This window comes from Chlorocebus sabaeus, chromosome 25, assembly GCF_047675955.1.
Source record: "Chlorocebus sabaeus isolate Y175 chromosome 25, mChlSab1.0.hap1, whole genome shotgun sequence".
In the NCBI taxonomy this organism is placed as follows: Eukaryota; Metazoa; Chordata; class Mammalia; order Primates; family Cercopithecidae; genus Chlorocebus; species Chlorocebus sabaeus.
This window is the reverse complement of record NC_132928.1, coordinates 74,697,892-74,717,569: the sequence shown is the minus strand read 5'-3', so window position 1 is coordinate 74,717,569 and position 19,678 is coordinate 74,697,892. Positions and strand designations below refer to the sequence as shown.

Below are 19,678 nucleotides of genomic sequence, written 5' to 3'. Positions count from 1 at the left end.
AGGTGTGAGCCACCACGCTCAGCCCTTAGATGCCCTTTCTAATGGCCAGTGTTACCTTTGTAGTCCTACAAAAGCATCTGACATTTGCTACTGTTATCCCTAAAGAAAACCAGGAAGTACATCCCTACTCCTCAAAAAGAAAAGGCCACAGAAACTAACTCTTCCCAGAAACCTCCCTAAAGAGCCATTTATCAAACCTATTCTTTGACCCGAACATGAGCAGCCCTGCAAATTCAGCTGCTCAAAGACCTCACTGCCTCGTGGAGCACCTTTGAGTGTAAAGCTACTGTTCTCTTTAGGTGCAGCAACAGGTCAGCTGCCAACAGAGTTTTGACAAAGAGTGTGACTTCCAAGGCGTGCTTAGAGGTCTCACTTATTCCACAAATAAACGATTTTAGACTGTCGGCCTGTGCTTAAGAGTGCATGCAGGAAACACCATCAAAGCCTCTTTCAAAAGGCAACTCCAATGTTCATGGAAGCACTTTCTTTCCCCTGACATGCAGGCGTAAACCCTTCTAGATGGCTCCTGGTAGGGAGTTGTGGTTTCAAATGCCAACCTTCAGGATTTCCTTTCTACTTGGATTCTTTCTGATGACATATCTATTTTACAGAAAAAAAAAAAAAGTAAAAAAGTATTTTCTCTTTTTATTCTATTATACATCAAATTCACTGTACAAATTCTCTAAATAAATTATGTCCTGGCTAACTGAGATTAACTTTCCTCCCTAACATCACCACTTAGAAGCTTTGTTTATGGTTCTGAAGTTCCAGAAAAAACTATACGCAGAACATTTTGGATTGGTGGTAGGCAAAAGGTAGGTGCTGATCTGTGGCTTCTTATGGTTTACAATCTGCCACCCACTCTGTAGATCTAAATAAACAGTAATATGCACACATCTGCAAAGCAGTTAACTCAGCAGCTAGTACACTTAGAACTTTTTCATGAGTAACTCCAAGTGCACGTTTATTTTGCTCAATGATTCAGCATTTGTTGTTGTTGTTGTGGTTGAGACAGGGTCTCACTCTGTCACCCAGGCTGGAGTCTAGGGGCATGATCTCGGCTCACTGCAACCTCTGCCTCCCAGGCTCAAGCGATCCTTCCACCTCGGCCTCCCCAGTAGCTGGGACTCCAGGCATGCGCCACCACACCTGGCTAATTTTTTTGTATTTTTTGTAGAGATGGGGTTTTGCCACATTGGCCAAGCTGGTCTCGAACTCCTGAGCTCAAGCAATCCACCCGCCTCGGCCTCCCCAAGTGCTGGAATTACAAGCATGAGCCACTGTGCCCAGCCTCAGTATTCTTTTTTAAAGAACAGAGCTTTTGAGACATATTCACCATTACTTGATTGATGTTAACGGGTTTGCAACACAGAGTAGTAAACACATTTTTAAGCTAAGGTTCAAGGGTAATTTGGGCTTTCTAGCCACATTTGTTAATTTTTTTTTTTTAAAGAAAGAAAATGAGAAACCAAATAACAGAACTCTAAGTTTAAATGACAACTCACTTCTAATGCACAGGGCATACACAGTTGGGGTTCCATTACCTGGATCTCCTCAATGCTGTGGACAATGAACATATCTTGCAGATCCTCCATAGCGCCCTCCATCCAATTGTTGAAAGGAGCAGCCCTCTTGGCAAACTCCAGGTGAAGCTGATCAATGGTTTCTAGCAATTTCTCCATTCTCTGAAGAATAAAGAGAAGCAAGAATTATCACAGACTAATGAATAAATTCACTGAAAGTGTAAGTATGCATTCCCTAACAACAGACTATTCTCTGACATTCTGCTAAGCATATTAGCATGTGTCTACACAAGATTACCTGATGCTCAAATGATTAGGCTGAGCCCTGCAGGTCTCTGAGGTGCCTTCTGAATCAAAGAAGGATTTAATAACATCCAGAGCAGCCTCATTTGTAAAGTGTCTAAAGTACTTCACTACATGCTACTTTTCTGAAAACTGAGACTCCACATACGGCCTACTTTAACTTGCTTTCAGCTAAAAAAGGACTTTGTAAGAGGACCTGATTCCCTAACTGTGCCAGATTAACAGAAAATGCAGGGCATCTTCCACGTTTTAGAGTCAACACGTGCAGAGAAGTGTGCCTTTCCCAAAGTCACCTGCCTAGTGGAGAGAGAAGGGACTACAGAAGGGAATTTGAGAATTCATGTTCTCAAATCCTCAGTCAGGATTTAACACAGATCAGCTCTTGCCTTTCTGGGCATATGAAGGCACAAGGTCTCAAGCAACAGGATGATCCTGCACTTGTTTCCCACGGCAGACAAGTGGGGGTAGAAGGGGAACGGATCTCCATAGCTTTCAGCCTTCCATAATGAGGTTCATTTTCCCCCTTCTGTTCTAAAACATTTTGCGCTGTCTCTGTTACATGTCTGGTCTTTTCTCTCTCTCGACACCTCTTTCTTTAAGCAGATATGTCACAGCCATTTAGCATTTGGGAAGCTTAATATTGCGTTATCTCAAAAGTGTCATCAGAGTCAAAGAGAAAAGACTCAGGGAACTGGTAAACTGCTTATTTCCTTCACGCAAGAGATGTCTTCAATGGTTAAAGACAATGAGGGGCAGTTTGACACCAGCTACCCACTGTGTCTTACACTTAGTCTTACACTTAGATAAGGCCAAATTCATCCCAATTCTGTTTCCTATCAATTTACTCACTTCAACATTTGGTTCCATCTTCCCTTTGCACATCTCTGATTTCCTGACTCACTCACAGCTCAATTTACTCAGGCAGAAGGACTTTTGGAAATGTACTGTCACTGCCCGGTACAAAGTAGATTTATGCAGTAATCTCACCACCCCTGGATTTCTTAAATTGAAAAATATACTTCGCTGCTGTCTGGACAAATTACAGCACAAAGCTCCCAACTTCCCATTTCCCTCTTTCTTCCCTTTTCATGTTTTCTTTAGAGGCTCCTTTCACTAGACAACCTGTTTCATGCCACAGAGAAACAGACGACGAATACCAGTGATTTCATTAAAGAGCTTCTATTAAAAGATTTCATGTCAACAAGTGGCTTCAAGACTTCACCTCCAGGGCTTCCCTCCTCTTCTGAGTAAGTGTTCCCAGTCGGTCCCACTGGTCACAAATTTTCTGGCACCGATCGTTGACATTGACAGCGTCGTGATAGTCCAGTTCACTATTAAAAGTGAAAATAAATAAAGATTAACTTTTCCAGATGATGAGAGAAAATGAACATAGGCTAAAAAAGAAAAACAACAGGGAAGTTTAAAAACAAACAAAAACATCTGAAATGTATCCACATGGACATAGAGTGCGGGCTGATAGACAGTGGAGGCTCAGAAGGGGGAAGGGGTGGGAGGGTAGCTGGATGATGAAAAATTCCTTACTGTAATTTCATACGATGTATGTTCTTTGGGTGATGGCTACCCTAAAAACCCTGACTTGGCCACATGTAGCAAAACTGCACTTCTATCCCCCCTCCAACATTTATACAAATAAAAAAATAATAAAATATAAAAATCTAATAGAGAACTGGGATGCTATTTCAGGGTTCTGTTAACTGTCATCACTGCAAACATCACTCTTCTCAGATAAATTACAAGAAGAATTCATAAAACTTTCACTGGCCAACAGATTTCTAAACAGAGAGAACTACTATCTTCTTAATGCCGCAGGCTCCATTTATTTCCCCTTCCTTTTCTCGGAGAGGCCCCCAGACAGCATTATTTCTAAGTGGCAATGTCCCTGTGGGTGAAGGTTAGAAGACGTCACTGTCTGACCTGGAAGACAGTCCTGTAGGCCAGGATGCGGCCACAGTGACTTGGGAGGGAGGAGTCAGCCTGCGCCACATTGTGTCCTTGGCTTCCCTAAAAGGGCAATTGGCCTCACCACTGGGTAGAGTATCAGGTCCAGAACTGCGCCAGGACTGTATCTAGCATAGAGGGATTTCTGAAATGGGGCCGAACTGAGCCCTTCCACTTAGAGACAGAGAGGTTCTGACTTATCTAATGCCACTAATGTGACAAGCAAGAGCAAAATGATTTCTCACTAAATCCTTACTTTTCCTTGCCAGATCCATCTATGCATTCTACCTGGGATCTTTCTGTGCACACACTATTGAAGCATTTTTTTTTTTTTTTTAAGAGACAGCGTCTTGCTTTGTCACCCAAGCTGGAGTGCAGCGGGATGATCATATATTACTATAGCCTCAGATTCTTAGGCTCAAGTGATCCTCCTGTCTTAGCCTCCCAAGTAGCTGGGACTACAGGCATGTGCCACTACACCCAGCTCTTTTAAAAAAATTTTTAGAGATGGAGTCTGGCTGTGTTTCCAGGCTGGCCTCAAACTCCTGGCCTCAAGCAGTCCTCCCTCCTCAGCCTCCCAAAGTACAGGGATTATGGGTATGAGCTACTGCATTCAACCTAAAGCAAATTCTTAACTAGAAGCTTAACCCATTACCTCCAGAGATAACAAGTTTGAATCCTGTACAAAACTTAATCATCTTTTTCATTCAGATATAAATCAAGAACTATGGAAGTTTAAAGACATCTTTGGGAGGCTTCTACAAAAACAGTCCAGGATTAGACAACTTTTGAAAAGTCCCCTTCTACCCTACCAAATCCATTTCCTTAAAGCTTAAGCTTGTTTACTTCTTTTTTCAACCTTAAATTAAGGCAGTGGTTGTTCACTGCTTTTTATCCTTTGAATAACACTAATTTGTGCTTACTGAATGTTCTTGTTTCTGTTACTGAATAAAGGGGATGCACATGGTTACTATCTGAGTGTTTTTCCAGTGGATAAGAAGCTCCCTATCACCTGATTAAAGCTTGTCCAGTTCTCAAGAGCAAACAGCAGCTTTCTACATACAAATATTCCTCACTAGACCAAGGTCAACTAAGATTCTTATCTTACTTGTTATAACCAAAAAAACAAAACCAACCAAAACACACCAGCAGTCTGCACAACCCTGAATATAAAATGAGAAGGCTATGGATTTTCAGACATTAAAGAGAAGAAAGACTTCCCCAGAAACAAAAACCTAGGAATCCTCCTCTTGTTTCATGACGGAGACAACAATGCTCACCCATCCAGGGTTACTTTTATGGCAGAGTCTCTCTCTCTTCCTCTAATTCATAAGCAATGGTTCTATACATACGTGCTTTCAAGGAGTTAGGGTTTGCATAACTATGCATAACTATTGTTTATGTACTTTGAGAACAGCACAAAAAGTTTGATTTATTATTGAAGGACAGGTAAAAATGGAAAAGGATGTTAATAACAATAAGATGAGCACATACTTGAGTTCTATGTGTGGTTAATCTCTAGCCTGTGTGAAGACAGAGGCACTGGGGATGGCAGGAATAATAATAATATACAATTATTACTTAAATTTTATGGGCAACACTTAAAGCCATTCCAAATTGCTCATGGGAGCTATTATGGAGCACTAAAGAGCTTGAGTTCCTTTTCATCCCTTTATTTCACTTGTACCTGTTACTGAGCAATGAAAAAGCCAACGTTCAAGAAGCATGGGAAATAAGACCATCTACAGGCTATGAATACAGTGCATGAAGTGGATATAAAGATCACAAAAAAGCAAGAGTTTGTATGGGCAAGACTGAAACACAGGATCTCTTTTAAAAGGCCCCATCTGCTAATTTTCTCTAGTCAAAAGTGAGGAACATGGCAGTTTTAAAACGTAATATACTGAAATAAATTTTTATTATTTAATTTTTGAAGTTACCATTATGTGACTGGCTCTAAACACTCTACAGATGTACCAGTGATCATAACGGTGGGGAAAGTAGTAGGGAATAAAATGTCATCTTTATTACAAGGGAAAAGGACCTGAAGAAAGCTCGGAAACATGGCATGGAGGCTCCTCTCCCCGAGGGCGGCGGCGCCCCAAGGCTCACACTACCCAGAGTGGGAACTGAGAACACTCACTCCGTGCTAAATCCAGCCTAGGCTCAATTGTCGTGTTAGTTCTTCTCATAAAACCAAACGCATGAAAGTGAAACAGCACTTACGGGATGATAAAGCAAAGTGGGGCCCTGACGTCTCTTCTGCACATGTGCGGCAGTGCCCTCGGTTTTGTTTTTTGTTTTTTTGGTTTTTTTTGAGACGGAGTCTCGCTCTGTGGCCCAGGCTGGAGTGCAGTGGCCGGATCTCGGCTCACTGCAAGCTCCGCCTCCCGGGTTCCCGCCATTCTCCTGCCTCAGCCTCCCGAGTAGCTGGGACTACAGGCGCTGCCACCGCGCCCGGCTAGTTTTTTGTATTTTTAGTAGAGACGGGGTTTCACGGTGTTAGCCAGGATGGTTTTGATCTCCTGACCTCGTGACCCGCCCGTCTCGGCCTCCCAAAGTGCTGGGATTGCAGGCACGAGCCACCGCGCCCAGCCAGTGCCCTCTGTTTTGTGTTCGTTTTATGTTGATTTCAGGACAGGCTGTATTCCGCCTCTTGCACCTGGCCTGGGTGAGGCCGCCTTCCCATAGCTTTCTGGGCCCCAACGTTCCAGACTTATTTCTCATCTTCCTGGAAGCGGAGCTGCTTGTGCTGGGGGCAGGGGTGCCGCTGGATGGGAGGACATAGGGATTGTACCACAACCTAAGAACCAAAATCTGTGTCTACATCTAAACAAGGAGAATCCCTGCACAGAGCGCCTCCAGCCTGGCTCCCTCTGCGTTTAGTCAGGAAAGGCAAGGCAGGCCTTCCTCTCCCCTCTCTGTGGAATCCCCGGGGCTCCCCGGAGGACGGACGGCATCTGCACGTACTTGAGCTCCTGCGCGATGGCTGCGATCTGCTCCACGCGGTCCTGGTGCGCTGCCAGGTCGCTCTCGAACGCCTCGTGCTTCCGCAGCAGAGCCCGCACCTCTGTCAGCGATGCCGACTCGTAATCCTTCTGCAGCAAGATCTGCTCTTTGCCTGCAAAGGTGGTAGCAAGAAAGTATGAATATGCTGAGGGCACAGCGGCTTCCTCGGGCCAGCCACGTTCTCAGGGAGCGTTGAGATTCCAAAGAACCAAGAGAAGGGGACAGAGAAGGGGCAGGACTGAAGACGCAGGCCAGGGTTGTGATGGAATTCAGGCTGCTACCTGCTAAGGATGCCCCAGTCCCTCTCAGTTTTGAAAGCTAGTGTCTCCAAATAAAGGGGGAAGGAGAGCATGCTGAGTGCATTTTAAGAAAAAAAACAAATTTGTAGTCGTCATCATTCTAAGTCACAAGTATCTGATTTTCCTGCATGATCCTCAGTTAAGTTAGTCATTATTCACTCCCAAGAGCTACTGGGGATGCTTAGATAAAACCCCTGTGCTCAACTTGTCTACCCATGAGTTCCACCCCACCCTAGTTCCTTTCATTTGAAAGCAATACTGTGTGTGCTTAAATGGAGTCTGTGCTTTCTTTTCCTGATAATAAATATTAGAAATTTTCCTCCCTGACCGTCCACTAATATTTTCCCATATAAATATTTCTCAAATCCAGCAACTGCTGTGATCACGACTGGATCCACATGTATCCCCTGCCTAACAACCTTTAGGAACTCTATGAAATCGGAAGTGGAAAGCAAATGTTCATATATTTAATGACGACAATGTACCGCTTTACTGTGTACTAGACGCTACTCTAAATGCTTTCTAAATGCAATCTCATTAAATCTTCATAGAAACCCTATGAGGGAGGTATTACTGTGATTCCCATTTCGAAGAGGACACTGAGGCCCTACGAGATTAAGAAGTCATCCGGGCCACAGAGCTGCTATGCATCAGAGCCGTGCCTCCAACCCACCCGGCTCCCGCTTCCGTGCTTGTAACTACCTGTCTATGAAATACTAAAAATCAAGCAACAATAAAAGCAAAAACCATATAATGAGGAAAAATCTCCCAAATCTCAAAACAGATTATTATGTGATGGGAAAAATGCTTTGATTCTTCTGCCTTGGCAAGGACTATTTAGTCCAGGAGACAGTAACAAAAAAAAAAAAAAAAAAAAAAAAATTAGGGCGGTATTCTTATGGCTATGGAGACCAGCATGTGTGTAAGGCCTGAAAAAAGTAGATGAATGCAAGTGAAATAAGCAAGTTAGACTATAGACGATATCTTGCATCCTTTCTCCCAGATTTTCTACATGGGATATTATGTTGCTCTATGGCATTTAATATACATTCTACCGGCAGAAGCTAGTGGTTGGCCCAGGGCTATCTGACCACCAGTTAGGGAATGAATGGATACTTGTGGAATCAAATAGAAAACATGGAAGGAGGCCAGGCCTTATGTAGGCAGGTATGTAAAGGACACATTTTAGGTGCCATTTTGGAAAGAAATAGATTATCTGCTTGATTAGAAACTAAATTTTCATGCCTACCTCTTAAATTTGGAACTAAGACAGGAGCAGAGAAAGGTGATGACACCTACCTTTAGTGTCACAGACATTAGGCATAGTTAGTAAGGACACAGCATGGCTCTGATGTGTTGAGCATGGCTCAACTCTGGTTTTTCAAAATCCAATCTGACTCCTGTCTACTTACCATAAGCCCAAGTCTCGTGGGTTGAGGCCTTTTGCCTGAACTTCTCAGCCAGGTGTTCCAAGCGCTCCAGTCTCCGAATCTCATTGAGCAACCACTCCTCGTAACCCTTCTCAGCCTGCTCCAGCCTCTGCCAGGCACCAGCAATATCCTGGGATGGTTGGAAGCCAAGGGAAGCGAATGTGTAACAAGCACCTTCGTTACATTCTGAACTCTAAGGCTTCTTCTATAAATCTCCTCCACTACATGATTGATGGTGTTTTCCTTCTGTTTTCTTTTCCTTCCTTACCCTTCACCCCAATAACCATTCAATTATTTGGCTTCCAAATGTCTTAATGATAATTCAATGGGATCTTTTAAGATGAACATAGTTGTTATCAGTTATCTTGACACTTCTCCAGATGTGGACAAAGACGCAGAGGGCTGACAATTTCTGGCTACAAGAAGATAAAGCCTCAGGATGGCTCAATCCAAAACTCTTTTATTATGATTATTTTTATTTTTTAAGAGGTGGAGTCTCGCTATGTTGCTGTTCTTTAAGTCTTAGGCTCTGGCAATCCTTCCACCTCGGCCTCCCTCGTAGCCAGGATTACAGGCATGTGCCACTACACCCGGCTTCCAAAATAACTCTTATTCAGTGACTGGGGTGAACTGCCCAGCCACTCAGCCATCAACCACTAATTTCTGGGCATCTAGCATGTAGCAGGCACTAGTGAGAAACTCTGTGAGGGTAAACAACACCTCTAAAGTTCCGCCTTCCCATGCAGCTTCCACGGTGGGGTGGGGAGAGAGACAATCATTAAGTACTTAAGCAATTTCATTTCGGAAAGTGATAAACGAAATGCTGTAAGGGAAAAAAAAGCACGGTCAAGGGATACTGCCAGCCCTGCTTTTCAGGGTGGTCCCTGTGGCAGGTTACTTAGAGAAGACCCCTCTGAGAAGGGGGCATCTGAACTGAGTCCTCAATGACAGAAAAAGCCAGTGATGTGACGAGGTAGGAAACGAGGGCTCCTGGGCAAGGGAAAAATCTCGAATGCCCAAGAGGGCATGTGCTCTGCGGGCAGGAAGGATGGCAGGCAGGGTGATGTGGCAGCGGGGGAGTGAGTCAGGGCAGAGTGAGAGATGCGTTTGGCTATCATGCAGACTCTTACAGGCCAGGATAATGAACCTGGATTTTACTCTAAATACTTTGGGGAGTCACTGGAGGGTTCTGAGAAGAAAGGAGATGAGATCTGATTCATATTGTTAAAAGATGACAGAGGCTGATGTATGGGGGATGAATTTTAAGAGGCAAAAGAAAAAGAACCAGTCAGGAGTTACTTGCAGGATCCAAGGAGAGAGAATGGTGGCTTAGCATACGCCAGTGGCCGTGGAGGTAAAGAGAAGGGGATTAAGAGCGTTTACTTAAGATGTATTCTGGAAGAAGAGCCAATGGGACTGGCTGAAGAACTGGATGTAAGAAAGTGACAGAAAGGGAAGAATCGAAGGATGAAACCTGGGTTTGGGGGTTAGCAACTTAGAGGACAGTGATAGAATTTACTAGAATCGAGGAAACTGGGAGGAACTCTTTTGGATATGTTTGATTTAATATGCTATAATATATCCAGGTGGATATATTGGCCTGGAACCTGGGGAAAAGTCAGAGCTGGAAATGTAAAATTTGAGAGGTATTGGCATTTAGGTGGCAATGAAAACCATGGGCCTGCCCAGGCATGCTTGCTCATGCCTATAATCCCAGCACTCTGGGAGGCTGAGGTGGGAGGATCGCTTGAGCCCAGGAGTTTGAGGCCAGCCCTGGTAACACAGCAAGACCCCATCTCTGCAAAGAAATAATTAGCCAGGCCTGGTGGTATGCGTGTGTAGTCCCAGCTACTCAGGATGTTAGGGTGGGAGGATCGCTTGAGCCCAAGAGATTAAGGCTGCAGTAAGCTGTGATTGTACCACTGCACTCCAACCTGGGTGACGGAGCATGACCATGTTTTTTTTAAAAAGAAAAAAGGAAAAAGAAAAAACAAGCCATGGGCCTGGATGAGATCACCCGGAGGGTATAAAGATGAAGACGGCTCAGCACCAAGCCTGAGAATCACTAGCATCTACAGGCAGAGGGAGGAAGCAAGGCCTTGAGCAGAGATGGAGAAGGCCTCGCTGGTGAAGGAGGAAGAAACAGGAGGACCAAAGTGGAAAGAACTTCAAGAAAGGGGAAATGGGCAGCTGGGTCAAAGAAACTGAGAATATAAAAATACAAATGATCCCAGCACTTTGGGAGGCCGAGGTGGGCAGATCACAAGGTCAGGAGTTCGAGACCAGCCTGGCCCATATGGTGAAACCCCATCTCTACTAAAAATACAAAAATTAGCCAGCCATGGTAGTGGGCGCCAGTAATCCCAGCTACTTGGGAGGCTGAGACAGGAGAATTGCTTGAACTTGGGAGGCAGAGGTTGCAGTAAGCTGAGATTGCGCCACTGCACTCCAACCTGGGCAACAAAGTGAGACTCTGCCTCAAAAAGATAAAAATAAAAACAACTTGCTTTGACAACATGAATGCCATTGACTTTGACAAGAACCTTCTTGGTGGAAGCAGGGACAGAAGCCAGCTGAGTGCAAGTCGAAGGGTAAAAGGAGTGAGTGAGTGGGGGCGGGGTGTGGTGGCTCACGCCTGTCACCCCAGCACTTTGGGAGGCTCGCTACTCACCGACACCATCTTGCCCTCAGAGGGCATGAAGGCAGGCCGGTTGCTGATCCGCAGCTTGGTCTGCAATGTGTTGAAATTGATCTCCAGCTGGCATTTCTCCTGCACCTTGGGTGGTTTGTGCTTCCGGCGGTAATCCCGGAAGTCCTCCAGCTTCTTCTGCATGGCCTGCATCGTCTTCTCAGGAGTCCGGTTCTCTAGCCAGGGGATCGTGCGACGAATCCATTCCAAAAGCTGCTCCCCAAACACAAAAATACTGCTGGAGACACCAGCAAACCCCCTTCCCCAGTTAAAAAAAAATGAGGCATCCAATAATTTTAATGGATCAATCTAATGTTCCTAAAATCACTGAAATGTGATACCTCTTTGCACAGAGGCATGAATGAAATGTTCAGTGTCCACCCACGGCCACCAGTGATCCCCCCAACGATATCAAACACAGGTCGAAAACTTAAAGTGAGCACGTCAAGTTGTGTCTTACAAGAATGTGACGTTTACAAGAAACTCAGGGACCAGACATTAGCAGACAAATGCTGGATGGAGCTTTCAAATTAAAAAAAACCAAACAAAACCAAACAACCCCAAAATACTTGATATGGCAGAATTGTAGTGTAATAAATTCAGCAAAGAACTGGATTGCACTTAAAATGTGTTTTTAAAAAGTAAGCTGAAATCTAATTAGATTACTTACTACACAATGGTATTGTAAGGCTGCGTCTAACTCAATGCCAAAGTGTATTTTAAGGTCTAGCTTTTAAGTAAATCTGCATGATAGAAGTGAACGTGGTAGTGAATTCCTAAGGACAAAATATGCACGCACCTCCTGAATTACTACCTGGGTCTTAGAAATGACTTGCTGAAAACCCCATTATTTACACCTATGCCTACTGAGCACTTGGAAAATGACAGCAGATTAGAATGAAACATAGTTTAAATGGTGATATACCTAGAGTCGAAGGGTTTTAGGAGGATAAATGAAGGACCCAGTAAGAAAAGGGAGGACTGAATTCCTAAGGATCCTCTGGCCTTCAGTACTGGCCATGCTTCATGTCTGGCAACCCTGTCACTGCCATTCAACAATGCCATCAAGTTGAATTTTTCTACAGCAGCAGTATGAAAATATGAACTTAGTATCATTAAGTTACACTACTATTTATTGGAAGATTTATTCTAAGTGTCCTGATGCTTTTACCAATAAAGACCAAATATCAGCTAAATTAAAAAGCAGGCCAGGTACACTGGCTCATGCCTATAATCCCAGCACTTTGGGAGGCCAAGGCGGGCAGATCACCTGAGGTCAGGAGTTCGAGACCAGCCTGGCTAACACGATGAAACCCCGTCTCTACTAAAAATACAAAATTAGCTGGGTGTGGTGGTGCACACCTGTAATCCCAGCTACTTGGGAGGCTGAGGCAGGACAATTGCTTGAACCTGGGAAGGTGGAGTTTGCAGTGAGCCAGGATTGTCCCACTGCACTCCAGCCTGGGCCAGAAAGCAAGACTCTGTCTCAGAAAAAAACAAAAAACAAAAAACAAAAAACAAAAAAAAAGGCAGGGCAAAAATTGTTTGGTCTCAAGTATGTGTCACTGTACTTGAGTCCAATTTGGAGAGGAGGCGGCTGGGGGCCTCATACAGCCCATGCTTGTATTTGGGGAAACAGCGCAGATGCAGAGAGGCCACTGTGTAGTTGCTACGTATGCTATAACAAGAACACAAAGAAAAACAACCTGGAAAGTGCTGTCCTAACCAAGGGTCTGGCTGAAGAGCTCTGGAAAGGCACCACAGAAACTCATGCTCAAATACCCTGCAGGGAGAATTCTGTCTTCCCCAGATTTCCTCTGGATATTTATACAGACACACAAGCCCGAGCCAGCTCCGCACACCAGGCTGGCACAGTTCCTTTGACACTGGGTCCGTGTGTGGAGTGAGGCTTTTGCATATGGAGTGCATCCTATGTGATGTTGGTAGCCAGTGAACAGGAAAAAAAAAAACAAAACAAGTAACGCAAGGTCGTCTAGGGGTGTCCAACCCCGGAGGTGCAGAGCTGAGCAGAGAATGGCATTCTCCTATCTTCAGACATGCAAACTACACCTTTCTGCTTTGGGATCGTTGGAAAGACCATTGGGGATTATGTTTTTGCCAAAAGTTAGGTTACGACAATAGGAACAACCTCGGACATCAGGTGTATTTTCCTGCTATCGTCCTATCTGAGATGAAAAATGCAAAAAAAAAAAAATATATATATATATATATATATACACACACACCCCCACGGAGTATTTTTTCACCCTCTGTTTTCACCCTCTGTGCCTCAGCCCTTGCGTGAGGATGGACAGAACTGCAGGTCACCAGTTTCCTTTACCTCACTCGCTAGCCTCTCATATTCTTCCATCAGCCTCTCATTCTCTTGATTCACAGCAAGAACCTTACATATCCTGTTAGCCGCTGTCTCAGCCTGTAAAACACAATAGGTAAACAGGACGGCTCTGTCGACGGGAATGTGCACACACAGCATGGAACGAAGGGGGTGATGAGAGGGGACAAGGCGGGTGGCGTGCTGTAGATGGTGCAGAATCTAGGTTAGGGTGCGGTCAGACTGAAGGCATGGCTTTTGTGTACTATGAATCATTTCACACCTTTGTTACAGTTTTCACACAGACTTACACGGCAGGCTGATTAGACTGTAGGGAATAACAGGGAGAGAGCATTAGTCTAAAACACAAACTCGGTAAACATCCAGCAAGTTAGTCACAGAAATATTTGGGTCCAGGAAACCAAGATCTTGGGTCCCTGAATGTCCACCTGAACTCTCCACTGATCTCATGACGATGGGATGGAGACTCCCTGAGTAACATTAGCCTTTGGAAATCAAGGCAAAAAAATAACTGGGTCAGGAAAATCCAGATATACCATTGCACCTGAATGCACTGAAGACCTCCTCATCTCCTGATATGAATATGTAGAACTTTCTGGAGGGGATCCTTCCACAGAGCTGAGCGTGCTTTAAGACTTTGTCTAACCTAGATGAGAAGTCATTGAGATAATACACAATTCTCTATCATCTTTCGTGGAAAGGAACTTGGGGCAGGAGTGGCAAAATGCCTTGAACCATAATTGTCTGATGGAACAAGAGAAACTTGCCTATCCGGCTTCTGGGTCCGCAGTCTGTCCCCAGGCCTTTCCTCTAAAGCCCTCATCAGCCTGTTAGCATCCTTTCCCAGTGATGGGCTTCACAAGCCGTCACTGAAATAATGCATCCTCCGCCCACTGCAGTCTATCAAGATCCTCCAAGGAGAGGAACAGAAACAGAAGCAGGTGAATATGCAGAAAGCTGAGGGCCATTCTTCCTCAAGGTCCCTTGGGCTATTTGTCTTGAGAAATGTAAAACTTTTTGAGGTTCCAACTCTGTTATCCCTTCCACTACTTCACTTAAAATAAGATTAGTCTTGAAGGATGTTAGACCAAATCATGGAACTGTGAAGGCAATTTCTAAGCAGAGAACAAGGCTGGGTTGGAACGGCATTCATTTCTCCTTGTCACATTTCCCTTTTACCAACCAATGCATGTGGCTCAATTTTCATGGCATTTTTTTTTTCTAAAGCACAAATACTTTCCACAACTTACTAATGAAATAAAGGAAAAATATTAAAAACAAAACACATAAAAACATTTCAGGAACTGTCTAAAGTTAAAGCTGTTAAAAAAAAGTTTTCACAGTTTAGAACTTGCCATATGAGGTTATTAGAAACACTCAGAAAGATTCCAAGGTAAGATGTGAAGCGCACAAACACACACTCAAGTATGCACACACAACTAAAACCAACAGAGAGTAACACAACAGCCCGGACGGACAAGTGTTGAGTACCTGCTCCGCGCCCGCAAAAGCGTGGTAGAAGCAAGAGACGTACGTCATGATGGCTCTTTCATCGGGTTTAGGGGTGTTCACGATGTCTGAAGGGGGAGAAAATAACACAGGACGCGCGCACACACACACACACACACACACAGACGAAGGAGAGAAACCAGGGAGAACAGAGGGAAGAACAAATTGGTTTACACTGACCAATTTTCTGTGTTTCGCGGCCCGTGGTCCTGAACCTCAGGAAGGCCGTATTGTATCGAAATGATTTGTGAGCAGGATGCTTTGAGCCAGCATGTTTTTTAAGGATCAAACTGAGGGCTTGTTTTCTCCCCCACCCCTTGATGGGCTTTTAAAGGTGGATTCAATGGTTTCACGTGGAAACCTGGTCTGTTGCAGATCAGAGCTTGTTACTCCTTCCTTGTGACTCTGGGCCTCCGACCAAATCAGAGCACCTGGCCCGTCTGCTCTGGGGAACGCAAGTCACTTTGCAAGATGCGGGGAATATTCACAACGCTGCACTGGGCTGTCTTCCCACTTCCCCTTCCCCACCCAAACAACTGTTGGGGATTTCTACTCCGTAAAGTGCCTTGTGTGAGGATGAAATTCACTAGTGAGGGCAGCTCTTTTAATAACTTCTATACATACTTACCATACCGCTTATAGAAATCACCAAGAATAACAAAATATCTAAAGAGAAGGGTCTACATGGCTTGTCCTTATTATGACTCACTACTATTTCTACTAGTTGCTGAAACAGCCAAAAGGAAGACAGAAAACAGAACCATGAAAACCTACATCCTTTCTTCCTCCATCTTGGCAACACCATTTTTTGGTAAGCTGCTTTTTAAACTTGTTCATAAACTTGGGTCAGTCAATGGGTCAGAGTGAAGTTAAAAAGATACCTGATAACTCCCTATGGTGAAACCTAGTCATTGGGTTCGCAGAGACTATGAACAGAAAGGATGTGGGGTTGTGTAACTATGGAATCTTCCGAAAACAAACATGAACGGCATACCACTGCATGAACAGAAAGTAAGTTTCAAAGAAAGCTAGACTAAAAAAGACAAACAACTGCCTCCTCAGAACCAGACAGTCTCCTTACTCTGAGGAGAGGGCGGGAAAAAAGAGGAAAACAATTGAAAAAAAATTAAGACACAGAAGGTGAAGGGTGAGCAGTGACTCATGGTTTACATCCTCACCTTCTGTGCACCAGCAAAAGCATGATAGTAACAGGAAACATAAGTCATTATGGCTCTTTCATCAGGTCTGGCAGTGTATACTAAATCTGTGTGGAGAAAAGAAGGTTAACTGCATGGACGTTCTAATACCAGCAGGCTTCTGTTAAGTGCTTCCTCAGAGGTGCTGGAATCAGGAATCTCCCTCCTCGCCCCCATATGCTTATGTTGTTAAAATTTTGGGCTCAAATCAAAGAAGTCACACCTGCAAAGTGATTACTCTCTGTGCACTTTTGAGAATAGTCAAGGGAAATAAAGGAATTGCCAAACAGAACAGCAAGGCTAACCCAGAAGAGCCCTAACCTAGCAAGAAAGGCACATCCATGGACAGAATTAGGCCCTAGGAATTGAACAGAGCGCACACACCAGCACACTCACCAGGACTTTCTATTACTACACATGGAGGGCCCAGGGGTCCACAATATCCCTTCTGCAGGTTCTCACAGAACAAACGTACCCACAGATCTAAACTTAGTCTGCACCTCAAACAAAGATTTGTGGAGGGAAATAAACAATTTTTACAACCTTTTAAAAGTACAGTAGATAAGTTTAGGAAGAGTTTCACCAGTTTTTGCTACAATTAACAGTTCATGGGTGAGTGGGCCAATGAGCCACTTTAAAATCCCCACTTGGGTTTAGAGACCAACACGAATGACAGGAATTAAGGTCCACGGCAGCAGGCGGGAAGGCAAGGATTTACCAAAAGGCACTCATGATCTGAGGAGACCTGGACCTGACACTCCCATCAAAGAGTAGCAGAAATTTTGCACTGCCGATAGAATGCTGTGGTGATGGGAAGTCCAAATGCAGGCTGCAAACGTACAACAGGGAATGAGTGGCTAAATCTGTTAGGCAGTGATGCCAACGCACGCTCTACACGCAAGGTGACCAAGTTCAGAACTGTTTGCCGGAAGATTCTTTTGAGCAATTATTCTGCAAAGGTAATAAAACAGTGTGTGAGCATTCTTCTGAACCATTTAAAGGGAAAGATGAAGAAACGTATGGAAGATTAGGAGGAGGAAACGAACACAGTGCTCACACACCCCATCTGCCTGGAAGGATGAGCAGAATGGACATCTGCCCAGACCAGGACTCAGAGACTAAGGAAAAACCAAAGAACTGAGAAGAGAATATTAGCAGCGCCAGAGTAACATCGATGATGATCCTGCCAATAATTCTACAAGTGTTTGAATAGGAAACTCACCTTCAGCTTAGGATATTAGGGAGGCATGAATACACTGGAAAATTTACTAAGTGTTGTCTGTTTTCTCCTCTCTTTAGTGCCCTGGCTATTAACCCAAGTGGGAAAACTCAAGATAGTTATTTATCGTATGAAAAGGTCAAAAGAAAGACGATACAAATACGAACTTAGCTTCGGACAGATGGAAAAAGAGGAAAGGAAATTTCCTACGTTTCTACTTCAATGTTTTATAGACTTTGTCCCTCTAAAGACTTTTAGAGAAACCATACCCGATAATACAGATGTTTGATTAAAATGATTAATTAATGAGCAAAATTAGAGTTCTAATTGAAAGACTGCTATTTTGGGTTGAACTGCATTTCCCAAAAAGATACACTGAAGTCTTAACTTCCAGCACCCCTGTGAATGTAAGCTTATTTGGAAGTTAGATCTTTGCAGATATAATCAAGTGAGGATGTGGTCATGCTGGAGTTGGATGGGCCCTTAATGCAATGTGACTGGTATCCTTGTAAGAAAATATTCACAGGTCAGGCATAGTGGTTCACACCTGTAATCTGTGCACTTTGGGAGGCTGAAGCAGGTGGATCACCTGAGGTCAGGAGTTTGAGACCAGCCTGGCCAACATGGTGAAACCCTGACTCTACTAAAAAAACAAAAATTAGCTGGGCATGGTGGCGCACACCTGTAATCCCAGCTACTCAGGACGCTGAGGCAGGAGAATCTCCTGAACCTGGGAGACAGAGGCTGCAGTGAGCTGAGATCCCACTACTGCACTCCAGCCCAGGTGAGAGTGAGACTCTGTCTCAAAAAAAAAAAAAAAAAAGAAAGAAAGAAAAGAAAACATTCACAGAGGGGAAAAGGCCGTGTGAAGACAGAGGCAGGGATTGGACTGATGCTGCCACAATCCAAAGAATGTCTGGGGCTTCTAGAAGCTGGAAGAGGCAAGGAAGAATCCTCCCCTAGAGGCTTCGGGTGCTGCCTACTCCCTGATTTCAGACACAGCCTCCAGAGCTGTGAGAGAAATTTCTGCTGTTTTAGGCTGCCCACTTTGCAGTAATTTGTTACGAAGGCCATAATACAATTACCAAAAGCAAGGAGGAATGGAAGATTGACAACTGACTGTAATCAATTTCCTTAGTTTTCCCCAACATCACTAATTAGTGGAAGTAACAGACCATTAGGGAATAATAATATTTACAATAACAAAGTAATATATGAATATAAGCTTCTTGAGGGCAGGGTATATGTCTTATACATCTCATCAGCTCCTGCAGTACCCAGCTGAGGGTCCTGTTCATGGTAAGTGCTCAGTAAATGTCTGTTGAGTGGTAAATGAATCATGAATAAATAAAATGAATGAATGGTGTCCACAGATCTGTGCTTTCAATGGTCTGCTGTCGGTACAGCTCACACAAATTCACCATATAAAAGGGGCAAAAAAGTATTTGAAGCAAGTCCCCAGAATGAGTGATACTGAAGTGCAAAATACGTGGAAATTATTTCAGCTCTAAATAAATTAAATTTAGATGAATTAAAAGCAATATGTGAACGTTTGGATGGCATACTGATGGCTGAATGCTCCATATTCTATATTTCAATTCTCTAACTTCTGGCTGGAAAGAATTTTTTTCTCTTAAGTATGTCCCAAAGGGATTTATTTGCTACACTTGTCTCTACGTGGTTAGGGAGAAAACATTATGATGTTGGAAAAAAAATACAGGAAATGTTTTAATTATAAATAAAAGCATCTTGTTTCTTAGCCAAAGCTGAACTTTTTACCAAATCCTTTTGCTGTAATGTTGCTGGCTTGTTGGAGGATACAATTTAAAAAAAGAAATTTTACGAACAAGCTACACATGAAAATCTCTACTACTCATGTGGCCAGTGACAGAAACTTGTTAGGAATCCAAAGCACTTAGGATGTAACTCAGCTATGAAATTTTGTAAGGTCCCAATGTGTAGCCATAACATTTGTAGTCTTCAAATTTTCTCTAACTCGGCAAACACAATTTTCATCTCACCTTCAGCATCCAGCATTTTAGGAATATCCAGGTGCTTCTCAGCGATTTCCATGGCCAGGTTAATATTTCCTATGGGGTCATCCTGCAGGAAAACCAAGACAATGAGATTTTTAAAATGTATTTTGAAACAGGACTTATGAAGAATGTTTTTTACATACCTCACTTTAG

At 43.7% G+C, this 19,678-nt stretch overlaps 1 protein-coding gene across 4 annotated transcripts in view; it reads right to left on the bottom strand.

Moving 5' to 3' along the window:
- Window positions 1–19,678, bottom strand: part of ACTN2 (actinin alpha 2) — a 79,151-nt gene that overhangs the window by 16,312 nt on the left and 43,161 nt on the right. Inside the window, exons 7-14 of one of the 4 annotated variants that reach the window (XM_007989887.3) lie at window positions 19,511–19,592; window positions 16,253–16,338; window positions 13,554–13,646; window positions 11,195–11,425; window positions 8,506–8,653; window positions 6,756–6,906; window positions 3,049–3,157; window positions 1,545–1,685 (exon numbers count right to left, since the gene is read on the bottom strand). In XM_007989887.3, the coding sequence (XP_007988078.1) occupies window positions 1,545–1,685; window positions 3,049–3,157; window positions 6,756–6,906; window positions 8,506–8,653; window positions 11,195–11,425; window positions 13,554–13,646; window positions 16,253–16,338; window positions 19,511–19,592 (1,041 nt within the window). Of the gene's footprint in view, window positions 1–1,544; window positions 1,686–3,048; window positions 3,158–6,755; window positions 6,907–8,505; window positions 8,654–11,194; window positions 11,426–13,553; window positions 13,647–14,101; window positions 14,150–15,056; window positions 15,143–16,252; window positions 16,339–19,510; window positions 19,593–19,678 lie in introns of those variants that run through there. The other 3 variants (XM_007989885.3, XM_073011859.1, XM_007989888.3) reach the window with 3 other exon arrangements.